Source organism: Anabrus simplex, chromosome 1 (genome assembly GCF_040414725.1).
Source record: "Anabrus simplex isolate iqAnaSimp1 chromosome 1, ASM4041472v1, whole genome shotgun sequence".
NCBI lineage: Eukaryota > Metazoa > Arthropoda > Insecta > Orthoptera > Tettigoniidae > Anabrus > Anabrus simplex.
The window spans coordinates 618,529,843-618,551,131 of record NC_090265.1 but is presented as its reverse complement, the minus strand read 5'-3'; the positions used below and the strand labels follow the sequence as shown (position 1 = coordinate 618,551,131).

The 21,289-nt window shown below is 39.3% G+C and overlaps 1 protein-coding gene across 1 annotated transcript in view; it reads left to right on the top strand.

Annotated features, from left to right (window-relative positions):
- Window positions 1-21,289, top strand: part of LOC136871094 (RYamide receptor) — a 312,167-nt gene that overhangs the window by 79,429 nt on the left and 211,449 nt on the right. The window contains exons 3-4 of the mRNA XM_068227140.1: window positions 1,561-1,760; window positions 10,443-10,591. Coding sequence (XP_068083241.1) covers window positions 1,561-1,760; window positions 10,443-10,591 — 349 coding nt within the window. The remainder of the gene's footprint in view (window positions 1-1,560; window positions 1,761-10,442; window positions 10,592-21,289) is intronic.

Below are 21,289 nucleotides of genomic sequence, written 5' to 3'. Positions count from 1 at the left end.
ACTGTTCTCATTCATGTTGCCACATTTTTACCCTGTTTCTCATAGAAGTGAAATTGTATTTTATCTAATAAATAATTTCTCTTGTTTAAAATTCGTACACTAATACACTGATAAGTAAACTTATTTGACTCCATTATGTATATGAAAAAACGTAATTAATGATAATTTGCGAAAAGATAAAGCATTATGTGGGTTGCCCTACGACATAGTCCTAGAATTCATTCGGCTAAATGCGTATCGGGTTAATTTATGGGGCACGGATGACCAGGCATAGGGCTAATCTCTCCTTTCCTACTCAAATTAACATCGAATGAGTAGAACCTTCAGTAAAACTCACTTGAGGTGCTGTGATCGCTTGCAGATGCTTTATAGGTAATACATTGGTGATCTTAAGATGATAAATGGAAAACTAACAACGTGTACGAATAGAAATGGCTCGTACTATTGTTCTGAAAATGAGGAATCTACTGTGTGACAGAAACCTCAGGTTGGAGACACGTCACAACTTCGTCAGATGCTATGTAATATTCAGATCTTCTGTACAGCGCTGAAACCTGGACTCTAAAATGTAACATCATAAAGAGAATAAATGCCTTCGATATGTGGGTGTCCCGAAGGATGTTACGGATCTCGTGGACGGACCACGACTCCAATGCTGCCGTACTCAGACACATGTGGAGGGAACTAATGTTGATGTATACAATCAAGAAAAGAAAGCAACCTACCTTGAGCATATTATGAGGAATGAAAAGTACAACCTACTAAAATTAATCATTCAGGGTAAAATTGATGGACATAGGGGTCCCGGTCGATGGAAACACTCTTGGCTGAGGAACCGATGGGATTGGATAGGACTGGATTCTAGTCGACTGATGAAGCTCCTTCTTCCGTCACATCTCCCCAACCTGTCTGCATCTCTTGGCCAGACAGAGGGCGTCACCCTCTAGGTGGCCCGCCCCACCCCTTCAGGGTGGGGAATGAAAACATTTAATAGATAGACTGATGAGGACAGCCGAAAATCTTACAGACCTCGCTGTGATTATGGCCAACTTTCAGTAATGGAGAAGGCACTACAAGGAGAAGATTATTATTATTATTATTATTATTATTATTATTATTATTATTATTATTATCATCGATGAAGGTCGGTGATCTTTTTAGGTGTTTAAATGTAATAAATCCGTGGTGTAGGCCTGCACATAAAATATTTCCAGCGGAGAAAGATTCCAAATGCCAAACATTATTATCGTATTACTGTAATGTATGATAAGCAATGAAGGGACAATTAATGCATATGTTTTGTATTCTGTATTTCAAAGTAAAGGATGTGCTCCTCGAACAGGAACTGGGGATATGTGTGAGTAGATTATTGCTGTCCTTATTGTCTATATGCGTACTTTTGGGTGGCTAATCCATCCACTCCGTGTGCTTAATGAGGGCAAAGTGTACCTGGAAAACTCCATCCATTGTTCATATGATGTCTGTATTGGCTTACGGCTCTGTATTTGTGAGCAATGATGTATGGATTCGAAGTATACCTGTTAATTTTCTCCGTTTTAGGTCTTTATGATGTTCCTGCTGGTATTATTGTGCTGTTGTCGGTATTCTACGGAACGATATCAGTTCTTGCTGTTGTGGGGAACTCTTTGGTCATGTGGATTGTGGCCACGAGTCGACGGATGCAGAACGTGACCAACTGTTTCATAGCCAACCTGGCATTGGCTGATATAGTCATTGGACTCTTCTCGATACCATTTCAGGTAAGATTAAACACTCTGTCATCTTTCATTAAAGTATTGTCACTTCTCATTATGTGCTTCTAAAATTATTATACAGGTTGAGTACATAGGAAGGTCCACGTCAAATATTTCCATATACGTTAAGGTATCCATACTATAATTCCATATACTTGAACAATTAACTGGAAGGATATGACACGAACAAAGCGATGCACATTGTGACAGCTGAGTGGGGTTGGAGAGAAAGAGGGTAAAGTGGCAGTCGATCACGTGCGTTCAGCGTGTAACCCTATAAAACTAGCGTTCATCAGTCAGCGCTTAAAGGTAGAAAACCAAACCCCATGGTGCAACAGCCCCGAAAGGCCTTATCCTACCAAGCGACCGCTGCCCAGCCCGAAGGCCTGCATATTACGCGATGTCATGTGGTCAGCACGACGAATCCTCTCGGTCGTTATTCTTGACTTTATAGCGCGGGGCCGAAATCTCACCGTCAGATAGCTCCTCAATTGTAATCACGTAGGCTTGAGTGGACCTCGAACCAAGTCACAGAATCTGGTGAAATCTTTGACCTGACCGGGAATAGAACCCGGTGCCTCCGTGAAAGAGGAAGGCTCGCTAAGCCTATACCGCATTTTTTATTAACCTTTCCAAAGTTACAAACCAAATTTCAAATCAATCAATTTAAAAGAAAAACCAACATGACAGTTTAAAGAAATATAGTGAGATGAAAAACCATATGCACACCTGTATAATTGTATACAGTTGGCCGTGCGCATAGAGGCGCGCGGCTGTGAGCTTGCATCCGGGAGATAGTAGGTTCGAGTCCCACTATCGGCAGCCCTGAATATGGTTTTCCGTGGTTTCCCATTTTCACACCAGGCAAATGCTGGGGCTGTACCTTAATTAAGGCCACGGCCGCTTCCTTCCAACTCCTAGGCCTTTCCTATCCCATCGTCGCCATAAGACCTATATGTGTCGGTGCGACGTAAAGCCGCTAGCAAAAAAAAAAATAATAATATGAAAGTGACTGAGGTATGCGCGATGCTAGTAATGCCATTCCTTGTGCAGCCAGTCCCTGTTACGAATGGTGTGAAAACGTTGCTCATAGGGTCGGTTGGTGCATGCATTTCAGTGGGCTTGGCAGACTGATATGTAATAGCAACTTCTGGCTCGGTGAGGAAAGCAACGGGAAACTACCTAACTCCTCATTTCCCTTGTACGCCTCTTCAGCGATGCCTAGGCCGTCTATGACAGCTGATGGCAGAGCTGTTGAGGATCCAACCAGCCTTAGGGCTGAAGACTGAACATACACATACGCAAGCAAAGGAAAATGACCACAACGAATATTGTTCTGATGGACTAAATATCCATATGTGGCTGGGAGGCGCGACCAGTCTTAAGGAAAATAATGGATGGAAAGAACATTGTGAGATATAAACTTTTGCCATAAACTTTTGCCCGAACAGCGACGAGTTCTCCTTATTTAAAACGTTTCGCTTGTCATTGTTTGGCAATATCTGAGTCGAAGTGGTGAAACATGAAAATCCTCAGCCTGTTACCAGTCATTCGACGGAGTCAGGAATGAATGAATGAAGCCCCATCTAGCGGCAAGGATAGGAATTGTACCGGCTGACGAAGCCTCTCGCGCTCTTTTGGGAGAATGATTAATGATTGACAGATGAAATGAAATGATATGGAGAGTGTCGCTGGAATGAAAGATGACAGGGAAACAGAAATACCCGGAGTGACCGGGATTTGAACCACGGAACCCAGCGGTGAGAGGTCGACGCTCTGCCGTCTCAGCCATGGAGGTTCTAATCGAAGAGATATACCACAGTAATTTAATGTAAGAATTTTCTACGTGTAACCATTGTCCTGAAGAAATAGCAGCAGAGAAAATTAAGGTCCCAGAAACCTCAATAATATAGGGAACATTGCAATACAAGAAAAAAAAAAAAAAAAGGAGAAAACAACTGCAACAAGCAGCTGGCGTTAATTGGAGGGAGATGTTTCTGGTTACAGAAATTGTGATTTTTATTATATGTGTACGAGTATATGCCGCTTAATTAGCGCACCACTGTATTTACAATGTAGTTGTGAAAACATATTCGTCCTAGAGGTTTTTTATTGTGTGTTGGTTGCTCAGAATATGTTTAAAAAAAATACTTTCTACTCTCACAGTAGAGCGCTGATACCATTAACGAAACAGTAGCATTAATTTATTTTATGTTATTAGAAGGTAACTGAGTCGTAAAAAAAAAAAACCACTTGCACGACATCTGCAAAGTGAAATGAGAGCTCTGGCTGTCACAGAAATATAAACATTTAGTGTGGGAATCATACAACATGTAACTTACTAAGATTTCTCTTCCAACAGAATCCAATGAGTTTCCCGTGCGATATGCTTCATGTAGGTGTAAGCTTGCAAATAGGAGACATTTAACTCGAAACCCTTACCACCCCAGTCCTAGCGTTTTTCTATCCCATTATTGCCGACGTATTGGTGCGAAGTTACACTTCTAGCAATATGGCTTTCCATGTGCTTGTACTAACAGGGTACGTGTGTCCTAAAAGTAATTAAAATTAATTTGTTAAATAAATAAATACATTCATTAAATACTCCTACTAAAATATACGAAGCGTACTTGGTTGAATTTTGTGACGTATTTTGCTGGCCTCACGTACACATAGTTCCACTTTTTAAAATCTAACGCTTTAGGGGCCACAAGTGGATTGTGTATTCCTGGCTGCATGAGCTGTTCTTTCCGAATGGAAATTTCCGGAAGGCCCCTATTTCCTAAGTTCACTTCAACGAATACAAATTTTTCGAAAGTAATTTTTCCCGAAACTCCTTAAATTCGAATATATTTGGAATTTATTTCATTATTGTTCCTGCTGAGTTACAGAAATGACTGAATTATAAAAACCAAGGTATACAAAGTGGTATACTACAGTAACTTAATCTAGGAAGGTTAATTATTGCAAGTTATGAATCTCATTATAAAACCGTATTGGATTTCAGAATAAGAAGTTATTATTATATTAATAAAAACCACCTTTCCAATTCACAATAGTCCTTTATATTTAGGATAAAACCATTAATAGATATTACAATTAGGACATGTTTCGCTCATGCTTAGTGAGCATCATCAGCTAGAAATAACTTAATCCAGGGTGGGTCAGGGCCCTGATCCCGGTATATATAACGAAAAAACGTCTAATATTACATTGATAAAATACGAATTTTAACAATTTAAAAATAATCAGTAAGATTATATTATATCCGTTGAAACAAATATTGACCATTAAAATTGCTTAAAATGTAAGTGGAATGAATGACATGATGATGTTGCAATGATATGTAGTGATTAATTGTTCGTATAAATCGATGACCATAATAATCTTCGCTCAATGGCATTAGACTGCTTATAACTAAAAACAGTTATTCATATAAGGGTAAGCTCTTGTAATGAACTATGATGTTATTTCATAAAATAGACGTGATAAGGAATGCTAAAATCACATATATTGGTTGAAAAACGAACTGCACACATGGATAAAACGTCGTCTAGATCGGCGTAAATAACCTTATGAGACTCCCTCGCGTTTTTTTCAAACATTATTATTATTATTATTATTATTATTATTATTATTATTATTATTATTATTATTATTATTATCATCGTGGTTGGTGGATCAGCAGAGGTGAAAGAAGGTGCCGGGATGAATGGGTCTAACTACAGAATCAAAGTTAATTTAAAATTTTAACAAAGGTTATATTTTCCAGAAAACAATAGAAATTTGATAGCTTTTCACATTAGGGAAATTACAAATACATAGAAATCTAAAAACAAAACTTAGAAGGATCCAGGAATTTTAACTCTCATTGGCTACAAGCCCGTAGTTTTACAAAATTCGAGCTCCTAACCCAACGCCCAAACTTGTTCAAGGGCAGAAATCCCCTAATATCATGGAACACTTGCTCCCACTTTACAATATCTAGCCTCCCAGAGGCCTTCTTATAACACTAGAAAAGAGCTCACACGCTCTCAGTTTTTCAAGCCTATTCAAGGCAATATCAGACTTTACAATTACCTGCCATCAAGGCACAACTTACACAAATGAAATGGGGGTATCTCGTACCCTACCTACTGGGCCTTAGCAGAAAAGGAACAGGTTAAGTAAATGGCTCGAAACACCCAGTTGCATGGAGGCGTGTACTTGCACTCCTAAATCTGCATTCTTAAAACCTAAAAGGCACTAGGCCGATGAAACAAGAGCTATTCCCAAACTATGGAGGTGACTCGTATAAGAATAATTTAAGACATTACAGAAAGGAAGAAAACGAGTTACAGAACGTAGTCACCTCAAACCAATATGAAGGGGAGCTCGAGAGGGTAAATCACTCTCTATCCCCGAATTACAGTTGCAGATTTTATGAAGTTTTTACATAAGCCGGCAGAAAATTACAGTTTTAGAAAAGTAGGTTACATGGTAAAAGTTTCGGACCTTTCCCGCGGGTTAAACTGCTGAGCTATCAAGAAAAAAAAGGTGTTAAACGGCCATTACCTTACTGAAGGACTACTGCCTGATGAAAGAGGCACCTCCCGCCTCCTGCTTCACATACACACACACTTAGTAGATGTTGATCAAATGGCCAAGAGCCGTGAAAATGCGCACTTTATAAACCCTCGGGGAATTATGAATAATCAAGCCACACCCTCTTACTTTCATTGGCTAGCGTAAGTTACACACCAAATCGAAGAGGAAGCCTGTGATAGGTTAGAAATTAATTACAGAAATTCTAGATTGGCTAAATTCAAAACTGGTGGAAAGAAAAGATCAATATTGCCAACCCAAAAATGAATGAACATAATTTAGTAAAGAACAAACTTATGAATACAAAATTTCTTCAAATCAAGTTCCTTCACTTCGCACCAGGGTGCATGATCATAGTTTTTGTAGTGACATCTGTTGCAGAAAGTCCAAACTTCTTGATAAATGGTAAACAAAACACGTCAAATTTCATACAGTACTGGAAACTTCACAATCACAAAATTAAGGTGGTGACATCTTCAGAGTAAAAGTTTAAGTTGGTCTAGTTCCAAATTAAGAGTTTCTCCAGTAGAGGAGTTCTATTTGGCGCCAAATTTAAATGTGCGGTGTAGAGGTGTACCGCCCGGTACAATTATTATTATTATTATTATTATTATTATTATTATTATTATTATTATTATTATTATTATTATTATTATTATTATTAATATGATTATGTGTAGATAGTGTATTAATACGGCCTTTAAATTCCAGCAACTGACACACATACTGTTCTTCCTTTCTCTTCCTTTCTTACAGGGCACACCCGATTTATGTTATTCACCTACGAGATCAGTAGTTCTCCAATTGAAGCCCAATATTAATACACTACCTACACATAATAATAATAATAATAATAATAATAATAATAATAATAATAATAATAATAATAATAATAATGTTTGAAACAAAACGCGTGGGAGTCCCATAAGGTTATTTACGCCGATCCGGACGACGTTTTATCCATCTGTGCAGTTCGTTTTTCAACCAATATATGTGATTTTAGCATTCCTCATCACGTCTATTTTATGGAAAAAACATCGTAGTTCATTACAAGAGCTCACCCTTATGTGAATAACTGTTTTTAATTATAAACAGTCTAATGCCATTGAGCGAAGATTATTATGGTCATCGATTTATACGAACAGTTAATCACTACATCGTATGATTGTATCATCTTCATGTCATTCATTCCACTTACATTCTAAGCAATTTTAATGGTCAATATTTGTTTCAATGGAGATACTTTAATCTTATTGATTATTTTAAATTGTTAAAATTCGTATTTTATCAATGTAATATTAGACGTTTTTTCGTTATATATACCGGGATCAGGGCCCTGACCCACCACGGATTAAGTTATTTCTAGCTGATGCTCACTAAGCATGAGCGAAACATGTCCTAATTGTAATATCTGTTAATGGTTTTATCCTAAATATAAAGGACTATTGTGTATTGGAAAGGTGGTTTTTATTAATATAGTAACTTCTTAAGGTTAATTATCTTTTCTATGCGTTATCCATTGTTATATTTTTAACTCCTGCAGACATATCAACAGGGGCAATGAAGGTGGCAGAATCTCACAAGAAAGAGAATGTTACAGGGGGAAAAAAATGAGAAATGGCATCAGCACAACAAGTGCAACAAGTAGCAGGCATTAACTTGAGGGAGGTATTCGTTGTTACGGAAACTGAGATATTTATAACATGTGCCTGTGTATGTGTCGTTTAATTATAGCGCACCGCTGTCCTTAACCATGTAGTTAATGAAGTACATTCAGCCGGCGTCTTTCTTCCTTGTAAGCTGTTCACAGCATAACAAGAAATTTTAAAAATCCTCATCTTAAAGAGTTCTTCATTGTTTTCTTGACATTACCCTGACACTCCGCTCCATTATGAATTTATTTGCCATTGCTCGATGTATTCTTTTGTAATTCTGACGGAGCTGAGGAAAAGTCCGGACGATGCTCAAATACGCCAGTCTCGTGTCGGCAGACTTACCGACACGTAAAAGAACTCCTGCGGGGCAAAATTCTGGCACTTTGGCGGCTTCGAAAAACAGGAAAGTAGTTCGTGGGTAGTAAAACTAATAACAATAGCATTATATTCGCGTATTAATACTGTATCATGTTCAGCTCTTTGCAAATGCAGTAACTCTCAGTAGCGGCGATAGGGAATTAGTAGTCGGTGGGGGATGGGGACAAAAATGTACAGACAACAAAAAGTATCCGGTTTGTGGGGATATAGCAGCTTTGGGGGGGGGGGGGGGTGGAGGGGTGATATATACATCCAAACTAAAATAAAAAAGAAGTACAAAATCGTAAGTGGGTGAATGTCGACGGAGAGCGGGAGAATCATACCTCAATGTTAATGACCTTGACAAAAGATATACGCTTGCTACCCTTCTTCACAGCACATGCAAACTTTATTCTACTTGCTGTGGCTCTATACAAATCTGTTAGCAGCGACAAACGAAATTTTGCGCGAATTTCCGCTGTTCATTTTGTTATTAAAGAAAATAAAGGAAAGAATTAAGTGATACGGCAACAAGACTTGTACAAATTGCCTTTATTAATAATCCTAAAAGTTCCTAGTTTCAGTCGATTAAAATGGAATTAAATGTTTTTTATCCACATAGTGGATATATATACATGTATATGGTTCAGTTTTCGTGACGACGATACTGTATCAACAGTGCCGTAAAAAGTGAATTAAAGTAGCAAATATTTCTGGTAGATTAAAGAAAGACGCTTAATTTTTCTGGTCCTTTTTTTTTACTATTGGCGTTTCGTCGCACCGACACGAAGAGGTCTTATGTCGGAAGGAAATGGCTAGAATTGGAAAGGAAGCGTACGTGGCCTTAATTAAGGTACAGCCCCAGCATTTTCCTGGTGTGAACATGGAAAACCACGAGAAACCATTTTCAGGGCTTCCGACAGTGGGGTTCGAACCCATTATCTCCCGAATGTAAGCTCAGCTGCGCGCTCCTAAGCGCACGACCAACTCGCTCGGTTTTTTTCAGGTCGTGAGGAAGGTGTTTTGGTGGTAGATAATTGTTACTAGTGCACAGTAAATCCCTCTAGACTTTGAGAGAAATGTGAATCTAGTAAGAGGTCATTTTTAGAGCTAGGAATTTTAAGTATAAAATGTTAGTTTAAAAGGTACAAAGGAGGTGCTTTAATTTAGTCGGAGATGATGCAAGAAAGGTGCAAATTTAAATGTTAAAATTCATATAATAATCCCCAAGACCTATTTTACAGCCTATATAAGGACACAAATTTCACTCATGTTATCATGTATTAAAATCTTCCTAAAACAAGTCCCGGAACACAATGTTGTTAAAATCGCACTTCCAAAATAGTGCAAGCTGATAGTTCAACAATCACCAGGTTCGTACTCAATTTCCCGATTAGTACAGTTAGGGAGCCTACGATCCTAGCGGCGGATTGAGGAATTACATAGAACCAAGCCAGAAGAAACGTTCGGTTTTTTTCTTGTTTAATTTCTTTAGAAATAAAATTCAGCAAAGTATCCAAAAATATACGAAACAAGTGGGAATTGGTGCTGACATTGACAAAAGGTGCAAAAAGGTGCTTGCATCGAGAAAAGATGGAAGAAAGGTGCAACTAAACCACAGTTAGGATTGTTCATTTTATGTTTCTTTTGCATGACAAGCTACAAGCTAATTTGGGAATTTTAATAGCAAAAAATAAATAAGGTACACCACCTAAAATTCACAGCTCTAGTCATGTTCTGAGATTATATCAATTTCGAAACTTCCTACTTCTTTTTGTGAGATTTAATCCCGTTTAACAACATTTTCGACTGTTCTCTATACAGCTGTTGGGACGCTGGTTAATTTCATGCGAAATGTGGTGCACTAGACTTTCCGAAGACCCTGTAGTGAAACGGAAGGTATTTTCGTATTGATCTCTGGAAGTGTTTCCCCGCGGTATCCAATTATAATTCCATATGACCACTATCCTCTCCATGTTACTCGTTAACTGAGTATTAACGTGATACTGCCACACATGCTAAATACACTGAGATATCGACTTCGATTTTTCAACATCGTTAGATTCCATTGCCATTCCTGTCTCTCTTTTAGTTCCAGGCGGCGTTGCTGCAGCGGTGGAACTTGCCGTACTTCATGTGCGCCTTCTGTCCCTTCGTGCAGGTGCTCAGCGTAAATGTAAGCATTTTCACACTGACCGCCATCGCTGTGGACAGACATCGAGCTATTCTCAACCCTCTCAGGTAAGTCAGTACATCACATTGTTAGACAAAATTTTTTTTTGAAATCAAAATTAAATTTTATGTGTACTATATCTTCGATATTCGATAGGATTCGCTGTCGATAATACTACTCTCACTCGATTCTTTACTTTCCATTTTGTTCTACTATTTATTGTAGCTATAATAGTTATAATTCACCTCTTATTCCTCCATCAAACAGGATCAAATAACCCTTTAGGTCTAAACAGAAATTCAGATAAAATTCCATTCCACCCTTATTTCTCCTTCAAGGACATTTTTTTTTACAATCTGGATTAATGTGAGCTTGCTAATTAATAAGATGAATTATTTTTCCGAATTAACTAAAAAATATTTTCGAATTTGAAAATTAAAAACTTGAATAGCGTACCGTAGAAAGGTTTTCTGTTAAAACAACTAACACATACGATGCTGCCTTACGAAATTTACTAAGCTTATAGTGCCTTCTCCAGTTATCGAGATATTTTCGGGTGGTAACCCGTGAACGTTGATGGTATGTAAATATATACTAGGTATAGTTGACTCATAAATGTCCTGCGTCCCCTTATCGATTTTGTTAGTTTTGTAAGTGATTCCACAAATAGAATTGTAGGTTCGACCGTTTCTGCCTGACCTTTAGGTCGATTAATTACTGTTGATAGGATAAATATTTCCATTGTTAGCACTGAACGTGCACCAGATTTTACGGGTAAACGATTGTTCTTAAGTGTTAGTTCTCACGATTTGTAAACGTTTGACAAAGATAGATAAGACGGACAGGGTACATCTTGAGACACCCAGGAATTGTTCAGTTAGTTCTTGAGGAAAGTATAGTGGGTCAGAAGAATGGGAATAGATTGGATTGGAGTAGATGTAGGATGGTGTTGTTACGTAGAACTGTAAAAGTTGGCACTGAATAGGGTGGAATGAAGGGCTAAATGACTGACGACTCAAATAACAACAAGAACAACAACACCAACAAAATAAAACGTATAAATTATTCCTTCCTACAACTAATATTGTCGCAAGTGAATGTGTATGATACTCACGAGCAACCATTCTCATTTCGAGGTAGCTAAAGCACATTGCTGTTAATATAATTGAAGAAACTGTAACACGGTTTACTGTAGTTCGCGTATGCAATAATAGCTACAAATGAAAAAAAAAATGTACGGAGTGTAAGAATGTAAGTTTGAACTTTATGTCGATCATGTTTGTACACGTGGCGATTCAATTTACGTCTTTCAAAAGTGGTATACATCAAGGCTCTGAATGGTTATCTACACCGAAGAATTTTTCCTTTTTATTTAGATAGAGTGAGCATTCTCTCCCCTACGATTGCGGACTAAGAGGCAACTAAAATATGTGTGTGTGTAGCAAAAAGGCTCTTAACTCTTGGTAGACTCTCGGTTGGCGCTCAGGGCACCGTGTCATTGTTTCCTCTTACATGTGCCATAAGCCTCACATTCGTTTTTCCATCTGAACTTCCCCAATTCCAGTTCTGACGGTAATAACGTTGCGGAGCGTAGCCAATCTTTCATTTTACCCACTACAAATCGTCCTTTCTCCGCAGAGTCGGAACTCTTTCACGTATCCCCCTCCACCCCCATTTCAAGTCAGAAGTGAATGTTTTCCCAGTTGAACTTCGTCTTTAAACAATTATCACTACTACCCATACCAACAGTCCAGTGTATATAGTACGGTGGCTCGTTCTTCATTCACTGCTTAATGGTGCAAGTTAAAAGTCGCCTTTGATCATTTTATGGAACTAACAATGGCAACTTTGTGAATAGAAACATCTGTCTCCTATAAATCATCTTACTATTGTGCCCTACTGGACTCTGAAGTTCCGGCCACGCGAAAGCCGGTCTCGAACCCAGAGTACGGTAGTGAAAGAACTCTCACAAACGTGAGCTGGTGCACATAGTCTTACCTGAACACATTCCTCTTCACTCAGTCGAATCAGCAATCTTCTCAGGGATAACATGGGTATAACGGGGCAACAAAAGATAAACAAGAGGATATGTGACAAATCAGGTAAGATTCGGCTAAATTAAAATAAAATAAAAATATCTAAACTCGCTGCATTCAAAGTTTAACAAATAGGGATTTATTACAAAATTACAAAATTGAATTATTTACAAAGGATAGAGCTTTTCATAATGACAGGGTAAAATAACGCTGAGTCGAGTGTAACCAGTTCACTGCCTTCACGAAAACTGTTGTGCTGCAACAAGCATGTTACAATAGTGTAAGTAACGAAGTTTAGAAAGATGGATATCTGCTTACACTCATAAACAGTTATTCCCATGAAATTTACAATGCCTCGCGGCGTCGAACCCCGGTGCAAACAAAAATCACCACAAAATGTACAATGACCTGACTCGGTCACGAACCCTAGTCCCATGACGATTAAGGCGTCAAAGATACCAATGCAAACAAAATAAAAAGGACACAATCAACATATACACGTGTGTAAGTATCAAACGGGCCAGTGTTAACATCTTACGTAAAACAAATAGGACATAAAAAGATTCTCACTCTGCTTTCAAAACATGAAGGTCGTTTCTTCCCCCCTGGCACCCTTGACAAACTGCAGACGACAATAACCAATTCTCAAGACTGTGACGTCCGGCGTAGCCCCTCACCCCTGTAACCACTTCACCAGCGACAGTCCACATAATTGATGGGCTCAGCTGACTGCCAGAAAAACATCTCGCCTCTCAAAATACCTCACGTAACCTGGCTGCTAAAAAGTGCCTTTTTAAATACACCTGGGCGATCTGCCCTCATCTCAATATCCCCAGCGATATAACTCATCTTATTTCCGCCTCCCATGGGCTCAACCTTGATACGACAAAGACACAAATCAATATGCGATAAACACATGGCCATACTAGGCCTCTCCAATACATACTCTCAACTGCGCTGGGCTCTCTCATATCAATCGCAAATCTTATTTCTGCCTCTCATGGGCTCATATCTCTCAAATATTCGGACTCGCTCGCTCTATTAGTGAATCTGGGTGAATTACTGGTTACGTCTTGGTCACAACTATACACGTCTACGTCTGCCGAAACAAATGCCTAAATGCGATATTTAAAAAAAAACATATCTGTAAGACTAACCTCCTATGACCACAGGAGTTCGATCAAACCCATAAAATCACACGTACGTTAAAATAACACAATCAAAGTGAAATATGAACACGCTAACAAGGACTCTACAAATAACATCTACCTTAATGTACGGGGTTCGAGTTTGAGGCCTAGCTCTAAATTACAAGGAAAATTGTCCTACCATAACTAATCTGACTGACGGCCCCCATATTCCTATCTAAATTTAAATGACATGCTTGAAACAGAATTGGAAAGCTCTGACCTTGTTATCGATGACAGTACGGAGCGGCCATCCCTGCGGACCACTGAATCTACCACCTCATGGTGGACTGCGGGGCTGGCATCAGATACTGTTGACCACTTGGAGACATTCTTTCTTGTGTTGCGTCTTCGTACAGCTCCCTCTGTAGTTGGAAGGTGTCCCCTTCGATGTTGTGCTGATCAGGTGCTCCCAACGTTCCTGGATCGATGCCCGTTGTCGTGTTGGCTTCAGCTCCTGGTTGTGACTTCCTTGCAATGACGATGTCAAACACTCGTACTGACTTGATGCTGGGGTAACTGAAAATAAATTCATATATTACAGACTGTCCAAACTCGATGCCTGTCTCCATTACAATCGTGTCTCACACGTCACATTGACCAAGTCTCGTTCAGAGTTTTAACCTGGTACACAATAGTTTCTTCACTCCTCTCAGTCACTGTTCTTTCACCCTATCACACGGACAACATATAGTTTCATAATTCCTAACCTGAGCCAATATTAATTCTAGCCTTTCGTCCGTAATACCTTGACCTCATAAAAATATGAAGCTACTAGTTCATTAGTCTCTTATAAGCAGTATCTCATCTCCCCATAGCATATTCTCACAGGTAAAATCTTAAATTCAGCTGAATATTCAAGTTGATTACTTACTTCCTTGCAGAAATAGCAGTACGGGTAGTAGGTGTAGCTCGAAGACAAAGCGTTGTTCTCAGTACCAACACGCAGTATGACGACTCGTTCAGACAGCCTTTTGGTCCAAGAATGACCCTGATCTGCCCGGCGGCCTTAATTTATAATTCTGGATAGCGTCATCAAGCCGCTTGGCTGCGTGCACTCTTAGCGCGCCCGGGAAGTTTTTCCCGCATTAATTATATCATGAGCTCTAATTAGCGAATGCATTAATGAATGCAGCCCTAATGCATATCAAAATAAAGCAGAAATAATACAGGTTGCAATTCTTGTCTCAAATCCAATGCAACTCTTCCGTAACCAAAGATATTAATTTATTTCTTTCTTCCCTCCAATAATAAGTTTAGCCGGGATCTGGGAAGCGTCCCCAATCTTCATCAAGAGGCTTGGCTTGGGACATAACTCCTTTTAATGAGTTCTGGAGATTTCTCATAATAACACTCGCGCTCACTTCACATAAGAACGCTTCTTCTGGACCCCTTTATGACATATACTGTAAGACATTGGCTTCGTGGGTGGCCTAGTGTGCTTCCAATATCCAATACTCAAATTAATACAATTGTCCCAATGAACAGAATGGTTCACTATTGCGACGCAAATATTTTTCTCACCGCGAAAATTTAAAATTCCCATCGTTCTCCTGTGCAGAATGTGTTTTCCATTCCTTCCTAGCCTGTTGACGTCCATTCCTGAACGTAAGCCTTTTCCTTTCTCTTCCATATCGACTTGTGATGGAGAGTGATAATCCAGTACTTTCCTGCGTGGCGTTGAACGTCACTCCTGCATCTAGTGGATGGTATGGCAACACTTCTCCTTTTTTTTTTTTTTTTTTTTTTTTGCTAGTTGCTTTACGTCGCACCGACACAGATAGGTCTTCTGGCGACGATGGGACAGGAAAGGGCTAGGAGTGGGAAGGAGGCGGCCGTGGCCTGGTGTGAAAATAGGAAACCGCGGAAAACCATTTTCAGGGCTGCCGACAGTGGGGTTCGAACCTACTATCTTCCGAATCCTGGATACTGGCCGCACTTAAGCGACTGCAGCTATCGAGCTCGGGCAACACTTCTTGACTCCATTGACGTACTCCATCAGAACCTCGATCATTCTGAGGTGCTCTTCGCTACGTGAAGTGTCCACCTCCAGTTCAGTCTTGCCACATGCTCTTATTATATCGACGATTCGAGTCCTCCTTCTGATATTTTTATTTCGGACTCGCTCTCACAGATTTATTCCAAGCATAGAGATCTCCATCGCTCCCTGACAGACTTTGATGGTGGTGGTGGTGGTGGTGATGATGGTGGTATTTATTGTTTTAAGAGGAAGTAGGCCTACAACTAGGCAACCATCCTCTATATAACAGTAATCAGAGGGAAAAATGGAAGAGTTCCGACACTTCGAGAAATAAAGATATCGGCCATAGAAAGACAAAGGCGTGAAAAAGAATGTCTCCCTAGGTCTCGAGTGCTCTAATACAGTCGGGGTCGGATGGGATAGATGAAAGTGAGGAGTCTGGCACAAGTAAGAGGAAGCAATGCCAGGACTCAGCTAAGGGCCCCGTGGTCACCAACCCACGCACCAAAGTTCAGAGCTCGTGGAGTCCATTTTAGTCGCCTCTTATGACAGGCAGCGGATACCGTGCGTGTTATTGTATCACCCCCACCCACAGGGGATTGGCAGACTAAGGCGGTTCCCGACATTCACGCTGTAAGTAACAGTTTTCCATTAGCAGCTAACATTTTGTACGAACCCTTAGTGTGATACTTTCAATGGTACGAACAGCATTGTGCGTTCCCAACCCCGAAGTGTAATAGGTTTCGCATCAGAAAAAATCAAAATTGATGACAGATTCCAAAGATATCAATACTTCAAATTCACACTCTCACTTCCGACTTCAGAATAGACTCAAGAGTAAATAATACCAGCACTGGAGGTCAGTAAGAAGATTTTAAGAATATTACAGACAGAAAAAGATATTAACAAGAGCGTTTTCAATCTCCGTTTCTGTTTGCTTTTATAAACTCAATGCAATAAAGCGAAGTGCATGTCTCTTTTCTCTATTTCGCTGGAAGATATTGCGACATGTCAGTCCCATCAGTGTCTACTGCATGACGAAGACAGATGCGACGTTGAATCGATATCAACTGCCGATGTATCCGGCTTTCTAATTTGATGATATTAGACGGAAGTTCGTCTTTACAGAGTGATATGACGGCCGAAGGCGGTCTATCGTGAAATCTTACGTAACAAAAACGATAGTGGATGAAGAATTTTGGTTAAGAAACGGATTTCAAACAATTAAACTGACAAATACTGCAGAAGTATTTTTCTTTCTTTTTTTTTTCTATTTGCTTTACGTCGCACCGACACAGACAGGTCTTATGGCGGCAATGGGAGAGGAAAGGCTTAGGAATGTGAAGGAAGCGGCCGCGGCCTTAATTAAGGTACAGCCCCAGCCAGCATTTACCTGGTGTGAAAATGGGAAACCACGGAAAACCATCTTCAGGGCTGCTGACAGTGGGGTTCGAACACACTATCTCCCGGATGCATGCTGACAGCTGCGTGTCCCTAACCGCACGGTCAACTCGCCCGGTCTGTAAATATAAAAGGAAGAGATAAATATATATACAGTGTACCGGTAGAGTACAAAACACAATTCCCGGACAGAAACCAAATGTACCGAACGAGTGCCTACGCTATCTGGGACGTAACTGTAGAGCTCGCAATCGGGAGATAGTGGGTTCGATCGCCACTGTCAGCAGCCCTGAAGATGGTTTCCCGTAATTTCCCAATCCCACACCAGGTAAATGCTGGAACTGTACCTTAATTGAGGCCATGGCCGCTTCATCCATAAGCCTAGTTCATTCCTATGCCGTTGTCGCCATAAGACCTGCCTGTGACAGTGCGATATAAAACATTTCTTTAAATATAGGCAACAAACACGATATTTATTCACAAAATGAGTACTGAAGTTGGCTTCCGGCTCCTTGACGAATTGTTCAGCATAGTGGCTTTCGGGTTTCATTCCCAGTGGAGTCCGGATTTTTAACTGTTAATCATTAAGTCACCAAAATAATCATTACACACCTTCCGCATAAGGTTGTGTCGGTAAGGGCATCCGTCCGTTAAATTGGGCCAAATCCACATTAGTACCGATTTTGATAAATTGGCGAAAATGCTAGAAGAATACTAAAGTTGGTGGCATCTGAAGATGTTTAAGTGACTGCCATCGTAATGTACAGGCCGTACTGCAGAAAGCGCGCCAAGCTCATCAGCTGATCAATTGAGGCGAGCTAAGCGAATGTTACAAATTGTACTTGTGAATGTAATACATAAGGATTGGGGGCATTATTATTATATTGTGACTGTTAAAAGACATAAATTTATTTTTACGAATATTGCATGTTTGTTCTTTAAATGTATCACATCAGGATTGACGTAAACACTTATTATTAAGATAATGAGACCTCATGGTTTAGGTTAGTTATGGTATCTTCACGTGGTGAGTAATATAAATTCAAGGGACCTAACAATTCTCGTGGAATTTATTCCTTTAATTGTTATCGTATAACACGTTTTTGTGGAAATATAATGCGTTACAAATTTAAATACAGTGCGTGAAAGTTCGCAGTTGTCACAATGCTAAGAACTTGTGCGTACCACGGCGAAAATACAACTATACAGGTAAATATACATTGGTATTTTCATTTTCCTCGTATGAGTGCAGGTTACCTTTATGAAAAACGAAAATCCCAACCGAAATAAAGGAGCAGCCTCTGTTTCACTCATTTTTCAAAGCTGATGAGTTCTGCTTTTGACTTTCTTGTTACACAGAATCACAGCAAGCCGTTTTATTGACACACAACAAGGATAAAAGTGGGCAGTAACCAACTGAACCTACATATGGTTATTTCCTGGGTTAGTAATACTGAGTACGCGCTGCCTTTCCTACCCAAAATTAATGCGAAACGAAAACGGTAAAAACAATTCCTCGGCAATTTCCATGAATGTTGGAGAAAACAAGAACTGATTAAAGATATTCCAACAGTAAAGTCCATTGTGGAGGAATGTTAGCAATCTCGGCTTAACCACCGCAGAATATTATCTTTTGCGTCACATATTCTCGTGAAAGTGGATTCACAGAGCTCGTCTACCTTTTTACATATCTATGAACTTTTTAATATAGACATAACATAGTTGTGAAGGCAGAGACAATTGTTTTCTTTTAGCACTTATGGATCTGGATATTTTTTAAAAATATTAAATTTCTAGCGTGAATGAGACTTGCCTATAGCCTATAACCTAATGATGCAATTAAATTGACAAACACATAGCAGTGTGTGTCATGGTAAGTGTTTTACTGTACATCAACATTTTCCAAAGAAGGTTATTGAAGTAGTGGAGGTAATTTACATTCCATTCATCAGTTTAAAGAAAAAAGTGTATTCTGTCAATAAATAAATATAAATATTTTCGTCTATAAAGTTGTACTTCCCCGCGCCCCAACTTAATGGCTTTGAACGTCTCATAAAATAATACTTAAAGAGAGTTGATCTGTATCCAATGTTCAGTCTGTTAAGAAGTTTGTTAAATCGTTATCATAGCCATTATTTTTATTTATTTATTTATTTATTTATTTATTTATTTATTTATTTATTTATTTATTTACTTATTTATTTATTTATTTATTTATTTATTTATTTATTTATTTATGTATTTATTTATTTATTTATTTATTTATTTATTTATTTATTTATTTATTTATTTATTTATTTATTTATCTAATGTTGAACATTGCAGGATTTCGCCCATTTACAAGATCCAAAATACACAAATAAGAATTGCACTACTAAATGATCATTAAGTACAAACGGAAGAATACAATGAATTATCCAATTCAGGTTTTAGGATTCCAAACAAGAGAAAGTTGATAGTACAATAAAAAATATGTAGTTACTACAGTAATTATTACAGTGGAGCCTAGTTATGAAGTTAAATTATAAGAACAGTCTTAGAAGAGAGAGTACGAAGTAAACATGGCACAATGTGCAAAGGAATATTCCGAGAAAAGAACTAGAAAGTTTAACTTATTGATAATTACAAAACTGTGAATTTAAATCTTATCTTACACATATAAAAATGTATGTATGTATATATGTATGTATGTATGTATGTATGTAAATGACACATCTCCTCCTAAACCACTGGAGCAATTTCAATCAAATTTTGAACACATATTATTTGCTATCCGGAGACGAGCACTGTGGGGGTAAGCCACCTCTAAGCCCCCTTAGGAGTGGGGGGTTAGGGGTGTCAGGTAAAAAAAATAATCGAAAATAGTGTCGAATCCGTAGTTTTCGGGGTCGCTGAGGTGAATAGTGACACACCCGATTTTTAAAAGTCAAATTTCTGCTCCCATTTGGGTGGGGGGCGAGGGGGGACTGATGATGGATGTATGTGTGTAAATGACACATCTCCTCCTAAACCACTGGAGCAATTTCAATCAAATTTTGAACACATATTATTTGCTATCTGCAGACGAGCACTGTGGGGGTAAGCCACCTCTAGCCCCCTTAGGGGTGGGGGTTAGGGGGGTCAGGTAAAAAAATAATCGAAAATAGTGTCGAATCCATAGTTTTTGGGGTTGCTGAGGTGAATAGTGACACTCCCGATGTTTTAAAAGTCAAATTTCTCCCATTTGGGTGGGGGGGCGATGGGGGACTGATATATAAAATCTAACGAAAATAGTGTCGAATACATAGTTTTCGGGGTCGTCGAGGTGAATTGTACACTTCGGATTTTTAGTATCAGGAGACAAGCCACGTGGGGATAAGACAGCCCAGGAAACCTTAGGGGCAGGGGGAGGGGGCAAGGGGGTCTGATATACAAATTAACGAAAATAGTGTCGAATGCATACTTTTCGGGGTCGCTGAGATGAATAGTGGCACTCCGGGTTTTTAAAAGTCCAAGTTCAGCCCCATTGGGGGTGAGGGGGGAGTGATATATAAAAATAAACGAAAATAGTGTCGTACATAGATTTCGGGGTCGCCGAGAGGAATCGTACACTTTGGATTTTTAGTATCAGGAGATAAACCACGTGGGGGTATGACAGCACAGGAACCCTTAGGGGCGGGGGTGAGGGGGTCAGATATGCAAATTAACGAAAATAGTGTCGAATACATACTTTTCGGAATCGTTGGGATGAATAGTGACACTCCGCATTTTTAGTATCAGGAGACAAACCACGTGGGGGTATTACAGCCCAAGAAACCTGGGGCAGGGGGGCATGGGGGCTCAGATACAAAAATCTGTAAATGTAGTGTTGAATTCATACTTTTCGTGCTCGCTGAGATGTATAGTCACACTCCGAAATTTTTTTAAGTCCAAGTTCATCCCCCTTCGTGGTAGGGGGCGATGGGAGAGTGATATATGAAAATAATCGAAAATGTCGAAGCCATAGTTTTCGGGGTCGCTGAGATGAATAGTAACACTCCCGATTTTTTTAAACTCAAATTTAACCCCCTTTAGGGGGAGGGGGAGTGAGATATAATAATCGAATATACTGCCTAATCCATAGTTTTGCGAGTCGCTGAGATGAATAGTAACATTCCGGATTTTTAAAGTCCAGCTTCAGAA